The sequence below is a fragment of the Simochromis diagramma genome, unplaced genomic scaffold (assembly GCF_900408965.1).
Source record: "Simochromis diagramma unplaced genomic scaffold, fSimDia1.1 OVJJ01000501.1, whole genome shotgun sequence".
Lineage (NCBI taxonomy): Eukaryota > Metazoa > Chordata > Actinopteri > Cichliformes > Cichlidae > Simochromis > Simochromis diagramma.
Genome location: NW_024387320.1, coordinates 3,300,868 through 3,319,772, shown reverse-complemented (window position 1 = coordinate 3,319,772; position 18,905 = coordinate 3,300,868). Strand labels below are relative to the sequence as shown.

At 40.6% G+C, this 18,905-nt stretch overlaps 2 protein-coding genes across 2 annotated transcripts in view; both read right to left on the bottom strand.

The window, feature by feature from the left end:
• Positions 1-96: 96 nt before the first annotated feature.
• LOC120717361 (cytochrome c oxidase assembly factor 5) lies at positions 97-2,171 on the bottom strand. The gene is made up of 3 exons (XM_040005294.1): positions 1,843-2,171; positions 564-647; positions 97-435 (listed from the first exon to the last, which is right to left on the bottom strand). The coding sequence occupies exons 1-3, from the start codon at positions 1,942-1,944 to the stop codon at positions 394-396; spliced, it is 228 nt and encodes a 75-aa protein (XP_039861228.1). The 5' UTR covers positions 1,945-2,171; the 3' UTR covers positions 97-393.
• A 118-nt stretch (positions 2,172-2,289) lies between these two features.
• The window catches only part of mgat4a (alpha-1,3-mannosyl-glycoprotein 4-beta-N-acetylglucosaminyltransferase A), a 28,803-nt gene continuing 12,187 nt past the window's right edge, over positions 2,290-18,905 (bottom strand). The window contains exons 2-16 of the mRNA XM_040005287.1: positions 17,098-17,265; positions 15,688-15,828; positions 10,028-10,161; positions 9,867-9,913; positions 9,602-9,715; positions 8,644-8,719; positions 7,293-7,407; positions 6,691-6,821; positions 6,482-6,589; positions 6,330-6,404; positions 6,088-6,206; positions 5,355-5,433; positions 4,973-5,033; positions 4,693-4,805; positions 2,290-4,598 (exon numbers count right to left, since the gene is read on the bottom strand). Of these exons, the coding sequence (XP_039861221.1) occupies positions 4,572-4,598; positions 4,693-4,805; positions 4,973-5,033; positions 5,355-5,433; positions 6,088-6,206; positions 6,330-6,404; positions 6,482-6,589; positions 6,691-6,821; positions 7,293-7,407; positions 8,644-8,719; positions 9,602-9,715; positions 9,867-9,913; positions 10,028-10,161; positions 15,688-15,828; positions 17,098-17,265 (1,508 nt within the window). The 3' untranslated portion in view covers positions 2,290-4,571. The remainder of the gene's footprint in view (positions 4,599-4,692; positions 4,806-4,972; positions 5,034-5,354; positions 5,434-6,087; positions 6,207-6,329; positions 6,405-6,481; positions 6,590-6,690; positions 6,822-7,292; positions 7,408-8,643; positions 8,720-9,601; positions 9,716-9,866; positions 9,914-10,027; positions 10,162-15,687; positions 15,829-17,097; positions 17,266-18,905) is intronic.

Here is an 18,905-nt window from a genome sequence, read left to right as displayed (position 1 = left end):
GGAAACTGACTAACATAGCACTGCCTCTCTGTAGGACACCTCATTTGTATAATGTTTATACTGTAGACAAGTTTGCTATCAATCAGAAACAAAATCTTGTCCATTGTAATCATTGGTTTATTACAAGTGTTTGCACTTCCTTAAACACACACTCATCCAACATTTTTCTCCCAAGAAATAAAAACTCCCATCGATCAGAAGAGTTGTACAGGTTTTGTCCCCAGTCCTGCACTTCGCTTGATTAGTCGGTAATCCTGTTTTCAGTGCGTCACCAACTTTCTCAACACATGTCCACAGCAGGTATTTGTAACGCTGGAATATTCCCTGGACATCAATGCACGTACTCGGAGCTGCTTGAACCCTAAAAAGATGCATCAGATTTCGCCTGGTTCCTCATTCTCCTTTCCTTCCTCTGAATCTTGACCTTGCATCCAGCTGTAAACAGATGATCTTGGTTAAGTTTTTTTTTTTTTTGTTTTTTTTTTTAACTGCACAATAAGCCCCTATAAGAAATTAGAAAGCTCTCTGTTTTAATGACTAGTTGACTGTTTCCTAAAACTCACCATTGATCTCTTGCACTCAAAGAAGGATGTCTGCAGGGCTTTGCAGTGGCCTTCCTTTAGACACTCACTGGGTTTCTTTCCCTCCTGAAAAAATAAGAAACCACTTCATGCACTGGGCCCTTCCTATTAGTAAAATGTACATTATATCCACAAGTATAACTGGCATTGGTGACATACCATTAAACACTGGATCCTCTTTACTCATATAAGAGTGGACAGGATCACCACCTGTTTTTTTCATGTAACCTCACAGTGATAAACATCTTATTTCACTTTATGAGCTTTCTTTTTTTGATGATACTTGCTATGGAAGGAGTTACCCCGGCCTCAGGGAAAGATTCCTGTGAGGATTCTTGGAGTCATTTCTGACCAAATATGTAGGACTGCTTTCTTTCACCTGCACAATATCTCTAAAATTAAAAATATCCTGTCTCAGGGTGACACAGGGTGCATTTATTATTTATAGGCTGGACTGCTGTCATTTATTATTATCACGCTGTCCTAAAAATTCCCTGAAAAGCTTTCAGTTAATCCCTGCTGCAGCGAGGGTACTGTCAGGGACTAGAAAGAGAGGATATTCCTCCCATACTGGCTTCTCTTCATTGGCTCCCCGTTAAATCCTTCTCACACAGAAAGTCTTGAATCGCTTGGCTCTCAGACTGTTAATTTACTTGTGATTACAGGTATTTTTAAAAGTAGAATGGGAGGCAGAGCCTGCAGGCTTTCTGATCATGTTTACCCAAGTCTTTCGCTATTCCACGACCTCATGGTGTTTTTTTTTATCAAGGTCAAGAAAAAGACGAAGTAGTTGTTATTTACTTATTATATTCGACCACAGCTCCGGTCAGTTAAAGGCACAAAAACCCAAGCAAACATGTATTTTGGGGAGACTGCGCCGACTTGGCTAATGCGGTGCTGCTAATTCTTGTTATTGGCAACATTTGACAACCCAGCGAAATGACGATCGTAGGACAGGTGTAAGTTTTAAGGTAAACAAGTGTCGCCAATCGACAGAAAGAAGGACAACCAATAACAATCTCGGGTAATATGTCATCCATATAGTTTCTAGCAGCTGTTAAACTAAATCACTGTCTATGGGCTGTACTCTAGGACAGTGGGTAGGCTACAAAGCATGGCTAACCTCAGGAATCTTTCACAAGTATTTCTTTCCCGCGCTTTATTTATGGCTCTGACTGTCTCCAGATTGTCTTTTAGGTGTAACAGAATTGATTGCTTTGGTTTTAAGCTAAGCACCCTCAGCTAGGGTACATTAACTTACCTTAACAACACAGTCGTGCTGAAGGAGACATGCCTTAAAGTCTTCTCTGATGCCTGCGCATGCTCTGTTATCCTCCTCTTTGTCTTCGTAATATTTCGGCATTGTTCGGAATTCAATTTAACACCAGTTATCACCGTACTAGTAAACTAACAAGTGAGAAAAATCAGCAAGTTCACAGCACTAAAACCGATGTTATTATGAAAGCTGTAAGCTACCATCTTTCTGAAATGGCATGATGGGAAAACGGAAGTACTCCGTGAAAAGCTATGCATGCTGGGAACGACTGTAGTTTTCCTTGTATGTTTTGTATTCATCAACTTGCGAAAACTTAACACGCTGGACTTTTAGGTCTTATTTGCAAAGTTTTCAATGTCTTTAATTAAACCCGGTGATGCAGATGACATGAATAATGCAAGTAGAACAAAATCAACACAAAATGGCCATGGCTCGTAACAACCTTTAGCATTTATTTGGGAAGATGTCCAATGAAAAATGATGCAAGTCAGGCATACACATGTACACGATGAAGGCACATGAACTGATGGGTGTTTGGAGGTGAGCGGCAGCTGTGAAGCAACACTCCTTTCCTGTTTGCCTTCTACTTTCTACAAATGCAGGAAGGAGCGGGGTCCTAAGGATCAAATGACCGTTTCATGCCGTTTACATGTATTCAGTTTGTTTAAATATGGATGCAGCAAACTCTCAAAACAGCAACTTGAGTTGCATTTTCTCCCATCTCCTCTGTAAATGTGAAGAATGTACCACTTTTCTTTAGTCAGCTCAGGTTTGATCAGGGGGCAGAGGAGCCTGCTATGACCCAAAAGGCATTTTTTTAATGAATTACAAATAATAATAATGCACATGAACAAGCGTGATTAGTCAATTAAAAAATATTCATATTGATTCCACCAAAAGGCACTTCACTACCCCCTTGAAAAAAACCCTTTTAACAAGTAAAAATGAGTGAAGTTCCACTTTAAAACAGCTTCCACTCAGTAAATCAGCCACAAATACAAGTTGATTTCTAGAAACTATCAGAGAGGCAAGAGGAAGTAATAGAGAGACATAAATTGTTACTGTATTTATATATACAATCAGTGGCACTCTCCACAATTATCAGTAGTCATAATATTATGTCCAATCAAAAAAAACTGACACATGACTGGACAAACGAATTGCAATGTGGAGGAAAAAAAACGTGGGAAAAATGGAAAACTGGGTACAGCGATGAAGGCTAAGATTGTAACAAAGAAAGCAGTGCAAATCACGCCGTTTCAGATGGTCGTCTGGCACAAACCCTGCTCATTTACCACTTTCAGCACAACACACAATTATTGTCGTTGACATCCAATCACTAATTGGACTGTGTGGGTTCAAAATATTCAAAACATTAGTATATCCAGCAATTGACGTGTAGGCAAACGTGAGCGGGAATAACGTTAAATACTTTCAAGGGACCAACATATAAGGCACATATTACCAATTTCGACCCACACCTACAGCTTTGTTCAGCAGATTTCCTACGATCAAGTTTTTTTTTTATCAGTTCCAATAAATTAGTTATGACATTTTGCGTCAAAAAGAGAGAAACAATAAGACACTGAACCAAGCTATTTGTACTGACAGAGAAAGCAACTGCAAGTAGCTGTTATAATGAAAATAATATGTACAATAGCATTTAGAAAAGAAAAGAAAAACGCACAAAAGTACACAAAGACACAGACTCTGAACTACCATAAACATCTCTTGATAGAATAAAAATATATTTTACCTCTTGTACAAATTAAAGATTTATTTCAAATAAATTAAATCACCTTCATAGATCGTCAGTCGTAGCTGTAATAATATATCAATATAACAATATATTCCTTCAGGAAAATGGTGCCAAGGCAATGTCCGATTGATTTCCTATAAATGGACACTGAGGTCATACACAGCCTGTCAGATAAGAGGTGTTGGTATTCATTGTCTTCATGGAGTAGGGTAGTTACCACTGATACTGGCATGTGGTCAAAGGTGTCACCGTCTGGTTACAGGCAGGATCTTTTTAACGGTAAGCTCATCCTGAGTGTGTGTTTCAGGATAAGCTGAGCATTTAAATGGAACCCACACCTTTCTAGATGGAAACATTTTTTTCTAATGTTTGGGCTGGTGTTGATCTGGAGCTCCGTCATCTCTGCAGAGAACAGAGAGCAACTGGCCACTAGTGATGACAACATTCTTGATCATGGCAGGCTTCGCTGAGGCGCTAGTGACAGTGCAATGCCCCAGCTCGCCCAAAAGGTGGCAGCATTGAGTAACTGAAGGATTTGGCAGCATCTACACCAGTGGCCAGGTGACCGGTTCTCCCTCAGATGCTTGATTAATTTGTCCCAGTATTTTTTTCTGATTGTTTTAAAAGCTGCTTAACAACAGAGCATGGATCAGAAGTCCTCACACACTCCGCTGTTGTTTGTCAGACAGTAGTATTCACATTCTCACAAATAAACGAAGAGCAAAAGAGTGAGGGAGAGAAGAACGAAGAAGGGGAGAAACAGACTGATGAGAAGCAAAAGTATATTAGGGAGAGCGGGGGACAAACAGGTGGCGTTCGTCAGACAAGCTCGGACGAGCAACTCTAAGCCCTAATGACTTTGCTGCTGGTCGCTAGGTGCCAGGGGCCCTGCATAAGCAGCCTAGGGGGGCTTTGTTCCCCAGGGGCCATCACTCACGTAGGCCCTCAGGACCGTTCAGCTTGTTACCCTTTTTATATGTATCTGTGGGGAAACAGGTACAACCATGGAGTTAGTGCATTGATATTCATTGTTTATTGTGCAACACATCAACAGATGGCAAGTGTGATTGGCTTACTTCACTGAGAATGGCCCACACAGCAGAGTCCTTGAGAACCGAAAGTCGGAGCGCAACAACAGGATTCAGCGAAGGATCTACAGCCCCTTCAGCCACACCCTTTTCAAACTGACCTGTGTGTTTAAATAAACAGGCACACCTCAAAACTTGTAAGCGATCAGAGAGGCAAAATCGATCCTTAACCTTAACTGATTTACACATATTTTCTAAACCAATATGCTAAAGCTAACTAGAAAACATGTATTTAAACAGCATGTAGCAATTCATTACATTCACATACCGATCCTATAAAAGCGATCTTCAGTTCGCTTGTACTTGTCTTTGGTCTGAAGTCCACTTTCCTAACATAAGAGGGCAACAACAGATGGACAGCGAAATGAAATGGAATAAAACACTCATCTTATAATCTTAATGATGACTCTCATTTGAGCTGCATTCAAAGACATGCTGGCAACAGTTCTCAAAGCGTGGCGCACAGTGTCAGAATGAATCACCTCTGGAAGAGTATGCGATTCTGTCACACTCACATTCCTGTCAATAATCAATACCCCACGTCCCTCAGAGCAGCCATTCGATATAATCTAATCAGAGCCATTCACACACCGCACCAGAGAAAGGTGGCAGACGTGTGTAAGAGTCTGTGTGTGTGGGTGTTTTCATACCGAGACGGGCAGTATTTCCACTGTGGTGTTCTCGATCTTGTCCCCTGGGTGCTCCTGGTTACCGCTGCGAAACAGGAACCTGCCAGTCAAATCAAGCACATGTTTTAGCGCCGTCATTCATGGATAAGCATCCCTGCACTTTCTTTCTCCCCAATGGTACCAGCCACACAGATGCACACAGTCTGTCAAATTGGAGCTGGGAGCCAAGACGGCTGAATTTGGGTATGCAAAAGTACACAAACCCGCTGCACGCTATATCTGAGCTGAGACAACTGGGTACACCAGCTTGGTTAAAATGTCCAGGCTGGTGTTTCTTAGATTTCATATTCAAGCCATTACTATTATTTTTTAAATACTATAAAATGCAATATTTCTGTCTGCTCTGCTTAAACCTGCCAGTATAGTTATTAGCTCCTTGTTCCCTTTCTACCCTCACTCCACAGAGAGTAGGAAGCCGGCCTGAGAATGCTTAATTTAGAGTACTCTCATTAGCTCATCCCGTTCCTTGGATTTGCACTGCACAGAAAGCACAAAAGCTAAATCTGAATAAACACTATCTCTAAACTTGATCTCTAACCTTGGGGTCAAGGTCATTTTTATTAGATGGACCTATGGTATTAATTTGAAACTTGAAAAGTATGACACCTTGTTCGCAAATTTGGATGTCCACGTGGCTTGCCTGTTGGGGCGATAAGGGGTAAAAACCACACAAATAAAGCAGCTCTTTATTTACCTCTCTATGCTAACAGGCCTGTCAAATTTGAACAGGATATAGTCTCCAGCAGTAGGAGTGATGGCCCAAAAGAAATCCTCCCCTAGATACGTCTTCTCCAACGTGTGACCCTGATAAACCTGAAAGAGACACGCTCTTTTATTCCTCACATCATTTTGCAAATAGCTAATTATATTTTTATCTGTAATTATTACTAGTAACTATACAATGAATACAAAGGTACCAAAACTCCAGAGTGATACCTTCATTGAAGTGGAGACCTCAGCAGGTGGGTTAACATGCATCTTGTGCAGAAGGGGCTTCAGGAAGTCCTTGTCCTACACAAAGAGGAAACAAGTGTTTCTACACAGGAAGACATTTCAACTGCTGTGGAAAATAAACACCTGTGACTCACTGTAAGTTTCTGAATCTTTCCAGCGAGAGAGGAATGGAGCCCCACGTGCTGAAATAGTGAAGGTCTAAACCGTACACGAAGGCTGGACTTCTGCCTCTCACAGTGTTTCTGGGGGGGGGGGGGGGGGAGTGGCAGGAGAACAATGGTAAGACCTATTTTTGCTAGACTATTTCTCTCATTCATACAAGTAGTAGAAGTAGAATGCATACCGCATCTTTTTCAGGATTGCAGACTTTGACCCACAGAATATGGTCCAGCAGCCAGTCGATGGGTTTCTCTTTGTAGAACATAAAAATGAACTCAACAATAAGGTTCAAGTCTGGAGCCTGGAACATTTTTCCTGTAGGAAACAAGTTTATAGACATTCATTGATCCTCCACAGAAGCTCATTAGCAACAAATTATCTGCAGCAAGATGATTAAAGCATGAAAAGGGCTCAGGGGACTTTCTGGTACAGAGTAAACAAGAGAAAAACAGAGCAAATCAACAGGAATTAATACAGCAAGAAAGTGAAAATACTGTTTTGGAAACCTCAATTCTCTAAAAATCTTAAAAGGCATGCAACATGAGCTAAAGACCACTCCTCATTTACTTTTGTTTTTTCCTGCTTATTGCAACTACCTAATTTCCATAGTGATCAATATCACTTTCCTCTTTCTTTACTGGCTGCTCCCAATGTGCTTCATTTCATTTCACTGTTGTCATAATCAAGTGCTACAGGATGTAAATGCCTTATCACAAATGTGTTTTTGCTGACTGTGCTTTGTTTTGACAGAACACTGGTGGATGCTCAGTGCTTAATGCGTAGTACCAATGAAGCCAAGCTGAGAGAACTCCAGGATCATCCAGTCTTCTGAAGACAGCTGCAGGGCAAAGTTCTTCATGGTGGCAAAGTAGTTGGGCTTGGCCACAATGTCATCCTCCAGCTAAACAAACACACACAGGAAAATCAGACTGTAAAACAGAAGAAACCCTTAAAGTTTAAGGCTTTAATTGTGGCATAGAGGGTGAGTAGTAGGAGGGAGACTCTTCTATTTTCACACAAGCACAGCTCTCTGAGCTCAGTTAAGAAACACTTCTGAGTTTGCGCACTAAACTAGAGTAGCGCGACGCTATGCTAGGCAGTACCTTTTGCCTTCAGGTGAGAGCACAGTATGGAAATGACACATCGCACAAAGAAGACAGAAAGATAAAAGATCACAGCAGTTACATTCAGTTTTGAATGGCTTGTATAAGAATCAAATCCCATATGTGACATCTACTTTAACTTCAGGGCTGCAGAAATCTAAGAGGATCAGCCTACTAAGTAAACCTAGCTACAACAATAAACCATAGTGCCTCTGAAAAATGACCTGGTTTTCATTGATAAAAGAAAACCTGTTTCCTTACTATGCATGAAAACAGGCTTTCACATTTGCAAAAAATACATCGCAGTCCATCCAAATCTGGGAACTGAGTGTGTAACATTTTGCATAGTCAGCCTAAATTGTTGAGCACAGTATATTTCCAGTGTGATACATGTTTGTTTAGGTACACCCTGTCATTCGCTCTGCTTCAGTTCTTATCTATGAGCTATAGCATGCTAGTAGGATTAACTGTTAAATCTGAGCAGACACCATCCAATTTTAATTACGCACTACACGTTTTAATCGGCCTCCCTGTAAGGCCAAAGCCGGAGTCTTTTCTGTTGGCAACAAACCAACAATGACGTGGAGCTCAGAGTGGAAGTGAAAGAGGTCAAAGGCTTACACAGAAATTCCAATAAAGTTTATTCAACCAAGATGACTGTGTCCTCAGTGTTGCCGTAGCAGAGAAAAGGAGAAAGTTTAGTCTTGGAAGTCGATAAAATAGAATAATTTTAAAATGACTTTCAGAGCACGTAAAGCCTCACTTTTGATTCTAAAGCCCAAACTGGACTGTTGGATAAAACAGATAATCAAAGGTCAATATGAATATGTTGCACTGTTCTTCCTGATGAACTTTTTTAAAAATATTTCTATTTTTAATGTTTAATAAAAACAATGAAGATCAGACAGGAAAGTAGAGAGGGACATGTACCGAAAGGTTCTGGGTTCAAACCCGGGCCGAACCAGTAACAAACCAATACCAGAACTGAACAAAGTGTGTGCTCAGCTTTACATGCTACTGCACCAAAGACATACCTGGACATAATAAACTCCTTTGCTTACAGCATACATCATGAGGAAAGAATAATCCAGGTTCTGCTTCGTACGCCATCTAAAAAAAAAACATTAAAAACAAACAAACAGATTATTGTATTTTCTTCTCAGGAATATCATATATGTGCACGCAGCATGTCAGACACTTTGCTTTACATGCAGAAAGCAAAGCTGCAGTCTCGGCTATACACAAAGTTGCAGCAGCAGACTCTGAATAATTGATGAACCAAACTGTCACACTAATTGTTTGATCTACATGGTGTTGCAGATTGACTGAAGGCAGCAGGTGTTCTTGTGTGGGAGGTGCCTCAGGGTGCACATGCACTGTCACATATACATACACATACTATTAATAAAAAGATCAAGAGAAGATACAAGCTGAGGGCATGGATGCACACTCACACAGAAAACAAGTGTGTAATATACAACACACCACAGCGAGCATGTTCAACAACACACTGTACTATTTATATCCCCATCAGAAGCATCAGTGCTAACAAACACCCACAAATGAACATAACACACAGTCCTATTATTCGAGTGTGTATTGTAAGTCTTCACAAGTGTTGGCTCAAACTGCACCATGAACAGATTTTTAATGAAGCCAGTTGTTAGCCTACTACAAAGCGAAGATAAGTAGGGAGGATAACAAGAGCTGAACACTACAGAGAGACAGAGGCAGAGGGTGCTGCTGCTGATGACCTTGATCTGACTTTGAGAAATGTCTGTGGAATACTAAGTACCTACGCAACCTACCTAAAAGCTCTCGTCTGCTCTCTCCCCTCCTACTTTCCCCTGACTCATCCTTTATAGTTTTTCTGCAATCCTCATCACAGCTCTGCCCCATTTCATTCTCCCAGGGCTGATTTCTCCACCGTTTCCATAATAATTTCCATCACATTTTTGCCCTCATTCAGTGTCACAGCTCTGACTTCCATACCTGACTCTCTCTTTGGAGTCTCCAAAAGTCTCTTTGAGGTTGTTGAGATCGGGGTAATAGGAAGCTGGTGGGGAGATCACCTCCAGCAAGCCTGAGCTCAGCTCTGTAGAAAACCTGGGGAATGAAGTCCATTTGTGACATCAAATATGGGACACACACACACACACACGCATTTACAGTCTTTTCAGTCCTTAACAATATTTATACTTTTTTGTTTATACCCATCAAAAAAAAAAAAAAAAAAAAGGCAGAAAAATATACTCACTCTTTCTCCAAGCCAGCAACCACGCTGTGAACGTATTCCAGGTCAGTCTGGATCGATCGTAGCATAAAGACATATCAGACAGAGACCTTTTAGAATCATTTTTCTTTCACTGTGCAGAACACGGTGCTATGACTCATGGTTTATAAATGCAAAAATCTCACCTCCCCAACAAAGACTATAATGACACAGTCGAGTTTTTCCTCCGGTGACAGCTTGTCTATTAGCGAGCGCAGCGTCTCTGACAAATAAGACTTCACCTTCCGCTTCACGGTGGGGATCCCCATCACCATGGTAACTAGGAGGAAGACAGAGAGAGGTGAGAAGCAAGAAGAGTCCAGGGCTGCAGAGGTGGCGGTTTAATCAAGTGGATCCAAAACCAAATAAAGTTTGCTGTTAGACAACAGGCCAACACTGGCCTGAAGCCACATGAACAGCACTTCATGCCCACAATGACAGATGTCAGTGGGAAGGATGACTGATGAAGACGGCTTGTAATGCATCTGCAATACCATGCTTTGTGTTCTTAACGAAATGTTCTCTTTAATCAACACTAACTCAAAGGCAAAGGTTTCCCAAATCACTGTGTGAAGGCAAAAACTAGTGGACTTTAGACATAGGTTAAAATAATATATAAACTTCTACTATGTGACATTAATTTCAACATTGGATCTGTAGAACACTCTTAAAGTTAAAATAATAATCATTAAAAAAAAAAAAAAAAAGTAAGGCAGGGCAAAGCCAAGAGAAATAAGGAAACAAAGCCACAAAGTAGAGCTGATGATTTAATCATATACTTTTATAACCTCATATATTCTAGGGTTTTGCTTTATATGAATAATCTAAAAGTTATAGTTATGGTAATATAAAAACAAAATTTCACATTTTGATAAGCTGGTAAACCCAGTCTGTTGATATATGGCAGCCAACCTAAACTGTCATCAGTTAATTTACTACATATGCTGGGAGAAGATTAAAAACAAACAAAGAAACAAACACCAGTCACAAATTATGAAGCTAAGTGAGCCCTCAATTAGAAGGAGACGTGACATCCACAATAGAAACGACATCAACTAACATTACATTTAGCTGATCAACATTAATTAGATCGTTAAAACATTTATTAACATTTGTTATTAATATCTTAACAACATTAAGATCATTAGGAAATTTAATTGTATGACCTCTTTATGGCTGATATTGAACAGGGTTATTTTTTTATTATCGAGATATTTGCCGATATCTACACCAGACTGAAAACAGTTTATTTTACTTTGAAGGACACACGAATCACCTTTTCTGGCGAACATGATAATGATAAAATGAGTGAGCAGAAAGTGTACAGCAAGCCCACACTGGTGTGAAAGTAATCAGGCTGGTTATCTGACACATAATTTGTGTTTTCCTGCTTTCCTGCTGAGGAAAATTGGTGAAGACAGCAGCACGAAAATGGCTATTCATCTGTATGCCCCCTTTTTTATGTTCAGCTTTCTATGTCTATATTGCATATGTTGTATTTAAATCCCAGATTCACACATAAAGGAGGTTTGGGGTATTTTACACAAGCTGTACAACGATGTCCAAGAGGAAAACATCCCAGAGCTCTCTGGGAGCTCCCAGAGAGCTACAGTGCTCATGAAAGTTACAAGAGACCTCTTAGAAAAAATTATGACTGAAGTGCACGTCATGTTATGTGCATGAACCTGTGTGTATGCAGGGGTGTATTTGTAGGGAGCACCATGCTAACTGAGCCAATGTGGGGACACGAGGGGCTACAACAAAAGCATAAAACAAACTTGAGGTGTGGATAAGTGAGGAGCAGAGTGAGACTGCTCCAGAGCGTGGAGAATCTGTCCCAGTTCTGCTTTGTGTTTTTCACATGGAGCTCCATGTCATATAGCGACACCCACCACCACTACCAAGAAAGTAGGTCGAGGATGAAAGGAGAATGTGGGAGGAAGGAAAAGAGACAGAGAGTGGCAGAATAAGAGAGGATGGCAGACAGTGAATGAGTGATAATGCATGCGAGTGCAGCACGAACAGGCCCGACTCCAGCGTCGCCCCTCCCCATGTCCCTTGATCAGCTCGCCCGCATCATTCTGGCACCCTTTCATCTCCTTCATGGAAAAAAAGCATTTCTGTCTGCTTCTGGCACAGCAGTGAAAGGACTGCGTGTGACAGAGCATGCATATAAGAAAAGCAGGTCTTCAACTATATCTACAAATAAGGCATTATTTGTTCCATTACTCTCCAAGTCTGGGACAAAAGGTATATGTACACTTATGGCCATATTTTATTGGACAAATGCACAATTTTTCTACTTTTGCCTCTGTTCACTGTCATAGTGAACTTTAAAGTCAACCAATCAATATGTGACAAAGTGAAGCCTTCAAGCTTTAATTCAAGGAACTTCCCAAAATGTTTAATTGACCTATTCAGGGATTTCAGTCATTTCCCCCTTTTTTTTTTTTTTTTTTTTTTTAATTTAGAGGATACATATAGAATACAAATATAATAATAAATAAGTAGACTCCATGGACATCACCAAGTGCTCTGTTTCCTCGCTTAAGATCCTCTGCCAGGCCTTTACTGCAGCCACCTTTTATTGGTGCTTGTTTACAGGTTTTTATTGCTTCAGTAACTAAAAAGCATGTCGTACTGGCTTTGAGATAAGATGACTGACTTGGCGATGGAAACTCTTGGGTTGGTTTTGTAGTATGCACTGGGTCATTATCCATTTACTGAGAAGCGCCTTCCAATCACTTTTCCAACATTTGACAGAACCTGTGCAGACAGGATAGCCCTGTATACTTCACAATTCATCCTGCTGCTTCTATCGGCATGATCAGTAAACACCAATGGCACGGTTTCGGGGCTAGCCATGCATGTCTATGCCATAGCATTGTCTCCACTTAGCCTGACAGATGAAAATAAAAAAAAAATAAAAAAGCTTTTTAACACTTGCCTTGGGTTAAAATCTGCACACGCCCTGAACTGTTTTTTTTTTTTCATCGGCTAATTTAGATAATGCTTCAAAATAACTGCCTGCAGACGTTCCAAGTGACAGGATGTGCTCTTTAGAAGGACTTTGGCTGAACCCCAGTCCTTGGTGTAAAAGTGGATATGACTGAAGCAGATATGACAGGATGTTAAAAATCTTTAGAGCTAACACTAAATTAATTGGTTTTGTGTTGTTTAATGAAATGTTAAATGGCAAATGGCCTATATTTTATATAGCGCTTTACTAGTCCCTAAGGACCCCAAAGCGCTTTACACATCCAGTCATCCACGCATTCACACACTGGTGATGGCAGCTACATTGTAGCTACAGCCACCCTGGGGCGCACTGACAGAGGCGAGGCTGCCGGACACTGGTGCCACCGGCTGCCACCACTGGGCCCTCTGACCTGTGCACCTCCCCTGACCACACCAGTAGTGTTGGTGAGGGCCCGGGGCACAGTGTCCGGCAGCCTCGCCTCTGTCAGTGCACCCCAGGGTGGCTGTAGCTACAATGTAGCTGCCATCACCAGTGTGTGATGTTGCCCAAGGACAGTGTCTTGCCCAAGGACACAACGACCGAGACTGTCCGAGCCGGGGCTCGAACCGGCAACCTTCCGATTACAAGGCGAACTGCCAACTCTTGAGCCACAATAATGAACTACGATCCCAGCTAAGATCCCACTGAACACAGACTTGATATTTACCACCGCTTTACATGGTTTATATGAAAATGTGATCCAGGCAAAAGAGCAAAGAATAAAACATGCAAAGATGTGGTTTGTCTAGTATTGGTTCAGCATTTTGTTGCGTCACGCCTAGATTACAGAGACAAGCAAGGCAGCGTCAAACAGTATCGGAGAGATCTGTGAAGCAAGTTACGTTTAGCCCTCGAGGTAATTTACTTTGCTTTTTGTTTTTTCCAGTTGTGAGGAAGAAAACAACAGCGTGTGTGCTAAGAGAAACACATAACTTCCTATGATCAACAACCGAGCAGCAACAGAGATCACTGTAAGAAATTTCTCATTCTGGAAAAAAAGGATGAAAAGAGGTCTTCAAGTGTAGCCTGTGACATGTTAAATAGATGGTCAGCAGAAGCAAATACTAGTGTATAACTGATGTTGCTTAGCAACGGACAAAGCAGTCATTGTGTAACGGCACAAGATGACAAGCAGATGACTTGCTAAAGGCTACATATGTGCGACCCGGCACAGCTCCTTTTACAGTAACACTCTTGTTGACTTTTGTCTGAAGGGATTTCAGGCAGGTCTCACTCCAATCATATAGGTCTCAGAGGTTCCCTCAACGGTTTCTTTCTCTCATCCTCATCTCTCATCCTCGCTCAGTGTCATGTCCTAATTTTCATAGCTATAATTATCCCAATGTCAGATATGCTTAGAGTAGCAAAGAAACAAAAGGAAGGGTTAAAAAAAAAAAAAAAGCTAAGATAGATTAAAAATAACAAACTAAGAGAAGAAGGGGCATTAAAGGCATTGTTGGTATCATGACACAAAACTTCTCAGCAGCCAGCCAAGTATGCCATATGACATGCATGGTTAGTGGAGGGGCAGAAAGCGTGTGTGGAGTCATTTGTCTCTGTGACCCACCAACCGCACAGATCAGCGACTACTTCCCAGCAGCAACAACTCCAGCTCATTTGTGCATTCCAGTGAAAACAACTGACAGCACTTTAGAGGGGAAAGTTGGTGACAGGATGACAACAGGCAGCAACAAACTCAGCATCATCAGTGGGAAGGCTCATGTCTAAAAGAAAGCCAAAATGCAGGTAACATATACAATCTGTGAAAAATCAGATGGAGTGGTAACAACCAAGAGATGGCAACATCAGAATTTGCATTTTTTTCTTTAATGTAGTACCTTATTATGTAACATGTGCTTTATTTGACCAGCACTTGGAATTTGAGGGTCACCTTCTCAGCAGCCAAAGGACGCAGATTAAAACAGCTTTAAACTTTTCTCCTGTAGTTTAGCATCAAGGAACATATGGCTTTCGTTTTAATGTACTTTTAGCGTTCCATCAGCTTTGTGCTTATGAGCCACCATACCTTCCGCTACTTAACCACTGACCTGTAAATAAGCAGGCAGCCAGAGAGAAGTAAACTATTTCTCCGAGTTGTCCCTGTTTTGTTTTCCTTTAAAATGTCTTAAATCTAAATTTGTCCAGCCATTAACTGCAATGTGAAAACATCAAATGAACTGTTTGGCACTCAGGCCAACTATCACACTTACAAAGCCAAAGTAAAAAGATAAGTGAAAGTAAAAAAGTAACAACAATTCTCCAGTTCCTACTCATCCGCCTTGTACACACACGGGGGCAGGGCTGATACGCACAGGCATGTTTATTGATTACCATCTTCACACTGTTCTAAAGCTCTTTCATAAGAACCCAGAATGTATGTAATAAAGTAGCTCGGGTGGCTTATACACGTAAACAGGAAAAATGTGTAAGCAAGTGAAGAAATAAGTCAGAGGAACAAAGGAGGGTAATGTGAAAGTGAAATTATTTGAATCTAAACGGTTAGACTACAAAAAAAAAAATCAAACACGGACTACAATTATCTCCAACTGTGCAAATATTGTTTTGCATAGCTCAGTCCAGATGGGTACTTGTTGTGAACTAGTCAAAGAGTGAAAACTTGTTGAGACTTGATTTTCTCTCTGGTGTAATGAGGATCTCTGGAGGGTTTGCTGTGCTTATGCAGGATAAGCATGCAATGCACATTGCAGAGAAAAACAAAACAAAACACAAAGCCTTGTAAATTAGGAACGTTAAACTGAATCTGCAGTGTAGGTATACACTTCTCACCTCCAGTGCGGCCAAGACCAACCTGCACTGCGGGGTGCAGGCTGCCCTCATTGTTGAGGAGATGAGGCAGGTGGTGGTAGATATTTGGCACCTGAAGAGGTTTCCTGTTTGCTAACTCCTTCAGGAGTTTCTGTGTCTCATCTGAAAACAAGCACAGAGAAACACATTAAGTGAAGCGCTCTTCCTCATTTTCATGAAACATTTAAGAGACATGACCCAACTGTTTACACACAGATCATGTGACAATGATATTCTTGATGGGAGATGGGAGTATGTCATCCCTTATTTTGATCGTCTTCGATAGCATATCTCTGCCATTACAATCACTTTAATGACTGGAAAAAAAGCAACAGAAGCGTCATCTCTTCAGAATAAATGACTTTGATGTGGATTACTGACAAAGCTGCAAATTCTCCAAATATTGCCATCTTTAAATCTAGGTTAAAGACCTACTTGTATTTTATGGCATTCTTGGGTTCATAATCTGTTGACCATGTTGTTTTATTTTGTATTTAATCCATGTTTTTTTTGTAATCTTGTACGTTATTCACTTTTTATTCTTTTGTACAGCACCTTTGGACAGATTTTTTTCCATGTATAAATGTGTTTCAAAAACAAATTTCACTTACTTATTTAACTAAATAAAATAAGCAACATGATTGGATCTCTCTGTCTGACTGCTGTCTTTCACCCACCTAGATTTTAAACCCACCTGGTGGTTTTGAGAGATGAGTCTATCTGAATTTGATCAAGGAAAATTTCACAAATGAAGTACGTCTTAGAAAATGTACAGCCTGATCTCAGAATATTTCACATGTTGTACTCAGTTTCTATTTTAAGTCTGACGTAACTTTAGTCTAACAGCTTTCTATCAGTGAGAAAATTAAATTTCCACTAATTTATGACAGGAAACCAACACATGCCCATGAATCTAAAGTCACTTGAGGTCGAAACTGATGCTAAGCCACTCCAACAAGCTGGTTTTGCTTGGGAATGAAGTGGCACTAACGTAAAAATTCAATATGTTCCCCATTTTTGTTCAGTTGCCAGAACAACACCAACCTGCTTAACACTAGTGGTGCTCAAGAAGAGCAGGAGTTTTTTGGGTTTTTTTTTATTTCTGGGTTGTTTTTTTTAGGAATCTAGCCTGAAGAGTGGAGACATTCAAAAGTCTAGAGCTAGACAAAGAAAGGTACTTTCCCACAGCACTGTCATAATAATCACAAATAACATCTAAAAGGGCAGGATATTTTAAGCTTAACACGATAAGCAGAAGATGCAGAGCAGATAAAAGGTGACGCTCTATTGAAATTTTCCAGACTTTACACACAAACACTCGTACATCTGTTGCACGCAAATGACTGAAAGCTCAGCCGGATGTTGATGAGTAAAAACAGTTACTTCTGTTACCTGAGAAGTTTGTGAGGGCATCTTTGCTGCTGTTAGTTTCAGCAATGGCGCGTCTGAACTGCTCGAGAATGTTGTTGAGCTCCGACGAACGCTGCAGCGTCCTGTGCTCTGCCACACGAAGGCGCTCTTTCAAAGCGTGGAACTCCCGTTGGTACGCTATCAGCTTCTCTACATGAAGGGAAAAAAATTAGGAGACATTAGCAAGTGAGAATATACAGAAATGTAATGAATTTTTCACTGAATTAATCACAACTTGCTAACACAACTTCCACTCTTTGAAAACATCTGCACAGACAACATGCTAATGCTAAGCTAGGCAAGAACCTGCACTGATGTTAAAAATGAGTAAATGCCGACCCCAGGCATCAATTCCTATACCAAGGAGGTAAGCTTGTTAATAATAACTGAAAATATGTGCGTAGTTACAGACATAAAACCTTTAAATTGATCAGCAAAGAGAGATCTAAGCTGATCATTTTCTGAATTGGTTTACCAAACAGGTTTAGAGGTCGGTGCATGTTTAACTTTCAAGAGGAAGGAAAAGAGACACCACAAAAAAAGAATTTTTTTTAAAAAAATAAAAAAATAAAAACGAGAGCAAAAACAAAATCAGGAAAAAAATTGCTTGCTCCGATGGTGCAAGGACCTAAAGAACTTGCAAAAGAACCCAGCTTTCACATCTGTGACCAACACATGATCACGCCATTACTGGAAATACCCCCATGCTTACTCATGAAGTTTAGAGGTAATTTACTGCGAAAAGCTGAACAGAACTGTCTTTCTAATCATTCATCATGGGGCAGACTTTGAGTAGTGTGTGTAGGAGTTTGAAACAAGAAGCTGAAAAGAAAAAGGGAACAGCTGTCTGTAAGAAACATTCTTGATACAACACTGACAAAGCCTCAGAGTTTTAACCAGAATCTGTGTTCATGTGATCCATACCTCTGGTAAATTTCAGATTCACAAAGACATTTTACAGATGACGTATGTATGACATGATGTAATGCAGACTGACAGGTAACGCTCTTGGACTGTTGTGGTGATGACCCCTTGCATTAACAGGAAACGGTCAGGACCTGTGTCTGAAAATCTAATTCTGGTTGACTGTCAGCAGGACAGTGTGTATTTCGAGGTTTACTGTTTTTACATTATATTTTATGCCATCTGCTTTTTTAGAACTAACAAAGGATTTGCATCAACATCTCTGAAAGTGATCGATCAGATCCCTTCTTGAGCCGCCCACAAACAGCACACAACAGTCCATTTGCTTTCAGAAAACAAATGAAGTTGAGTGGTGTGTAGGAAGACTTCCGAGTCCACCGCAAACTGCACTGAGACCACATTATACAGAAGTCACAGTGCAAAGCTTACTCTGCACCAGCTTGACTTTCGGGTTTCTCTCTGGCTCAAATGCCTCCTATTGTGCAATCAGACTAAAGCACAGAGTTAACCAAGTTAGTCAGTCTGCGAACACCCTTAGTTGTCTGTTGGTTGGTTAAAATCTACATTTATGCCAATCATTGCAAGTCCTATAGTTGGTATAAGCAGCAGTAAAGACTTTACTTTGTTTCAAAATTTATAAGATTACAGAGAGGCTACAAAGAAAATATCTGGCGTGTGTGTGTACCGGTTTTTCCTTTCTTGGTGGGGACCAAAAATCTGAAATTGACTATATTTGTGCCTCACAGTGACCAAAATCCAGGTCCCCACAAGTTTGAAGGCATTTTTCAGACTCAAAATGTGGTTTTGGTGTCAGGGTTACCTTTGGGTTATGGATTAGGCATTCATTTTTGATGGTTAGGGTAAGA

Coding starts and splice junctions, on each gene's coding strand:
- LOC120717361 (XM_040005294.1), bottom strand. CDS start 1,944: ATGCCGAAATATTACGAAGACAAAGAGGAGGATAACAGAGCATGCGCA. Junction 648..1,842: donor AGCACGACTGTGTTGTTAAG/GTAAGTTAATGT, acceptor TTATTTTTTCAG/GAGGGAAAGAAACCCAGTGA. Junction 436..563: donor TTGAGTGCAAGAGATCAATG/GTGAGTTTTAGG, acceptor ATCTGTTTACAG/CTGGATGCAAGGTCAAGATT.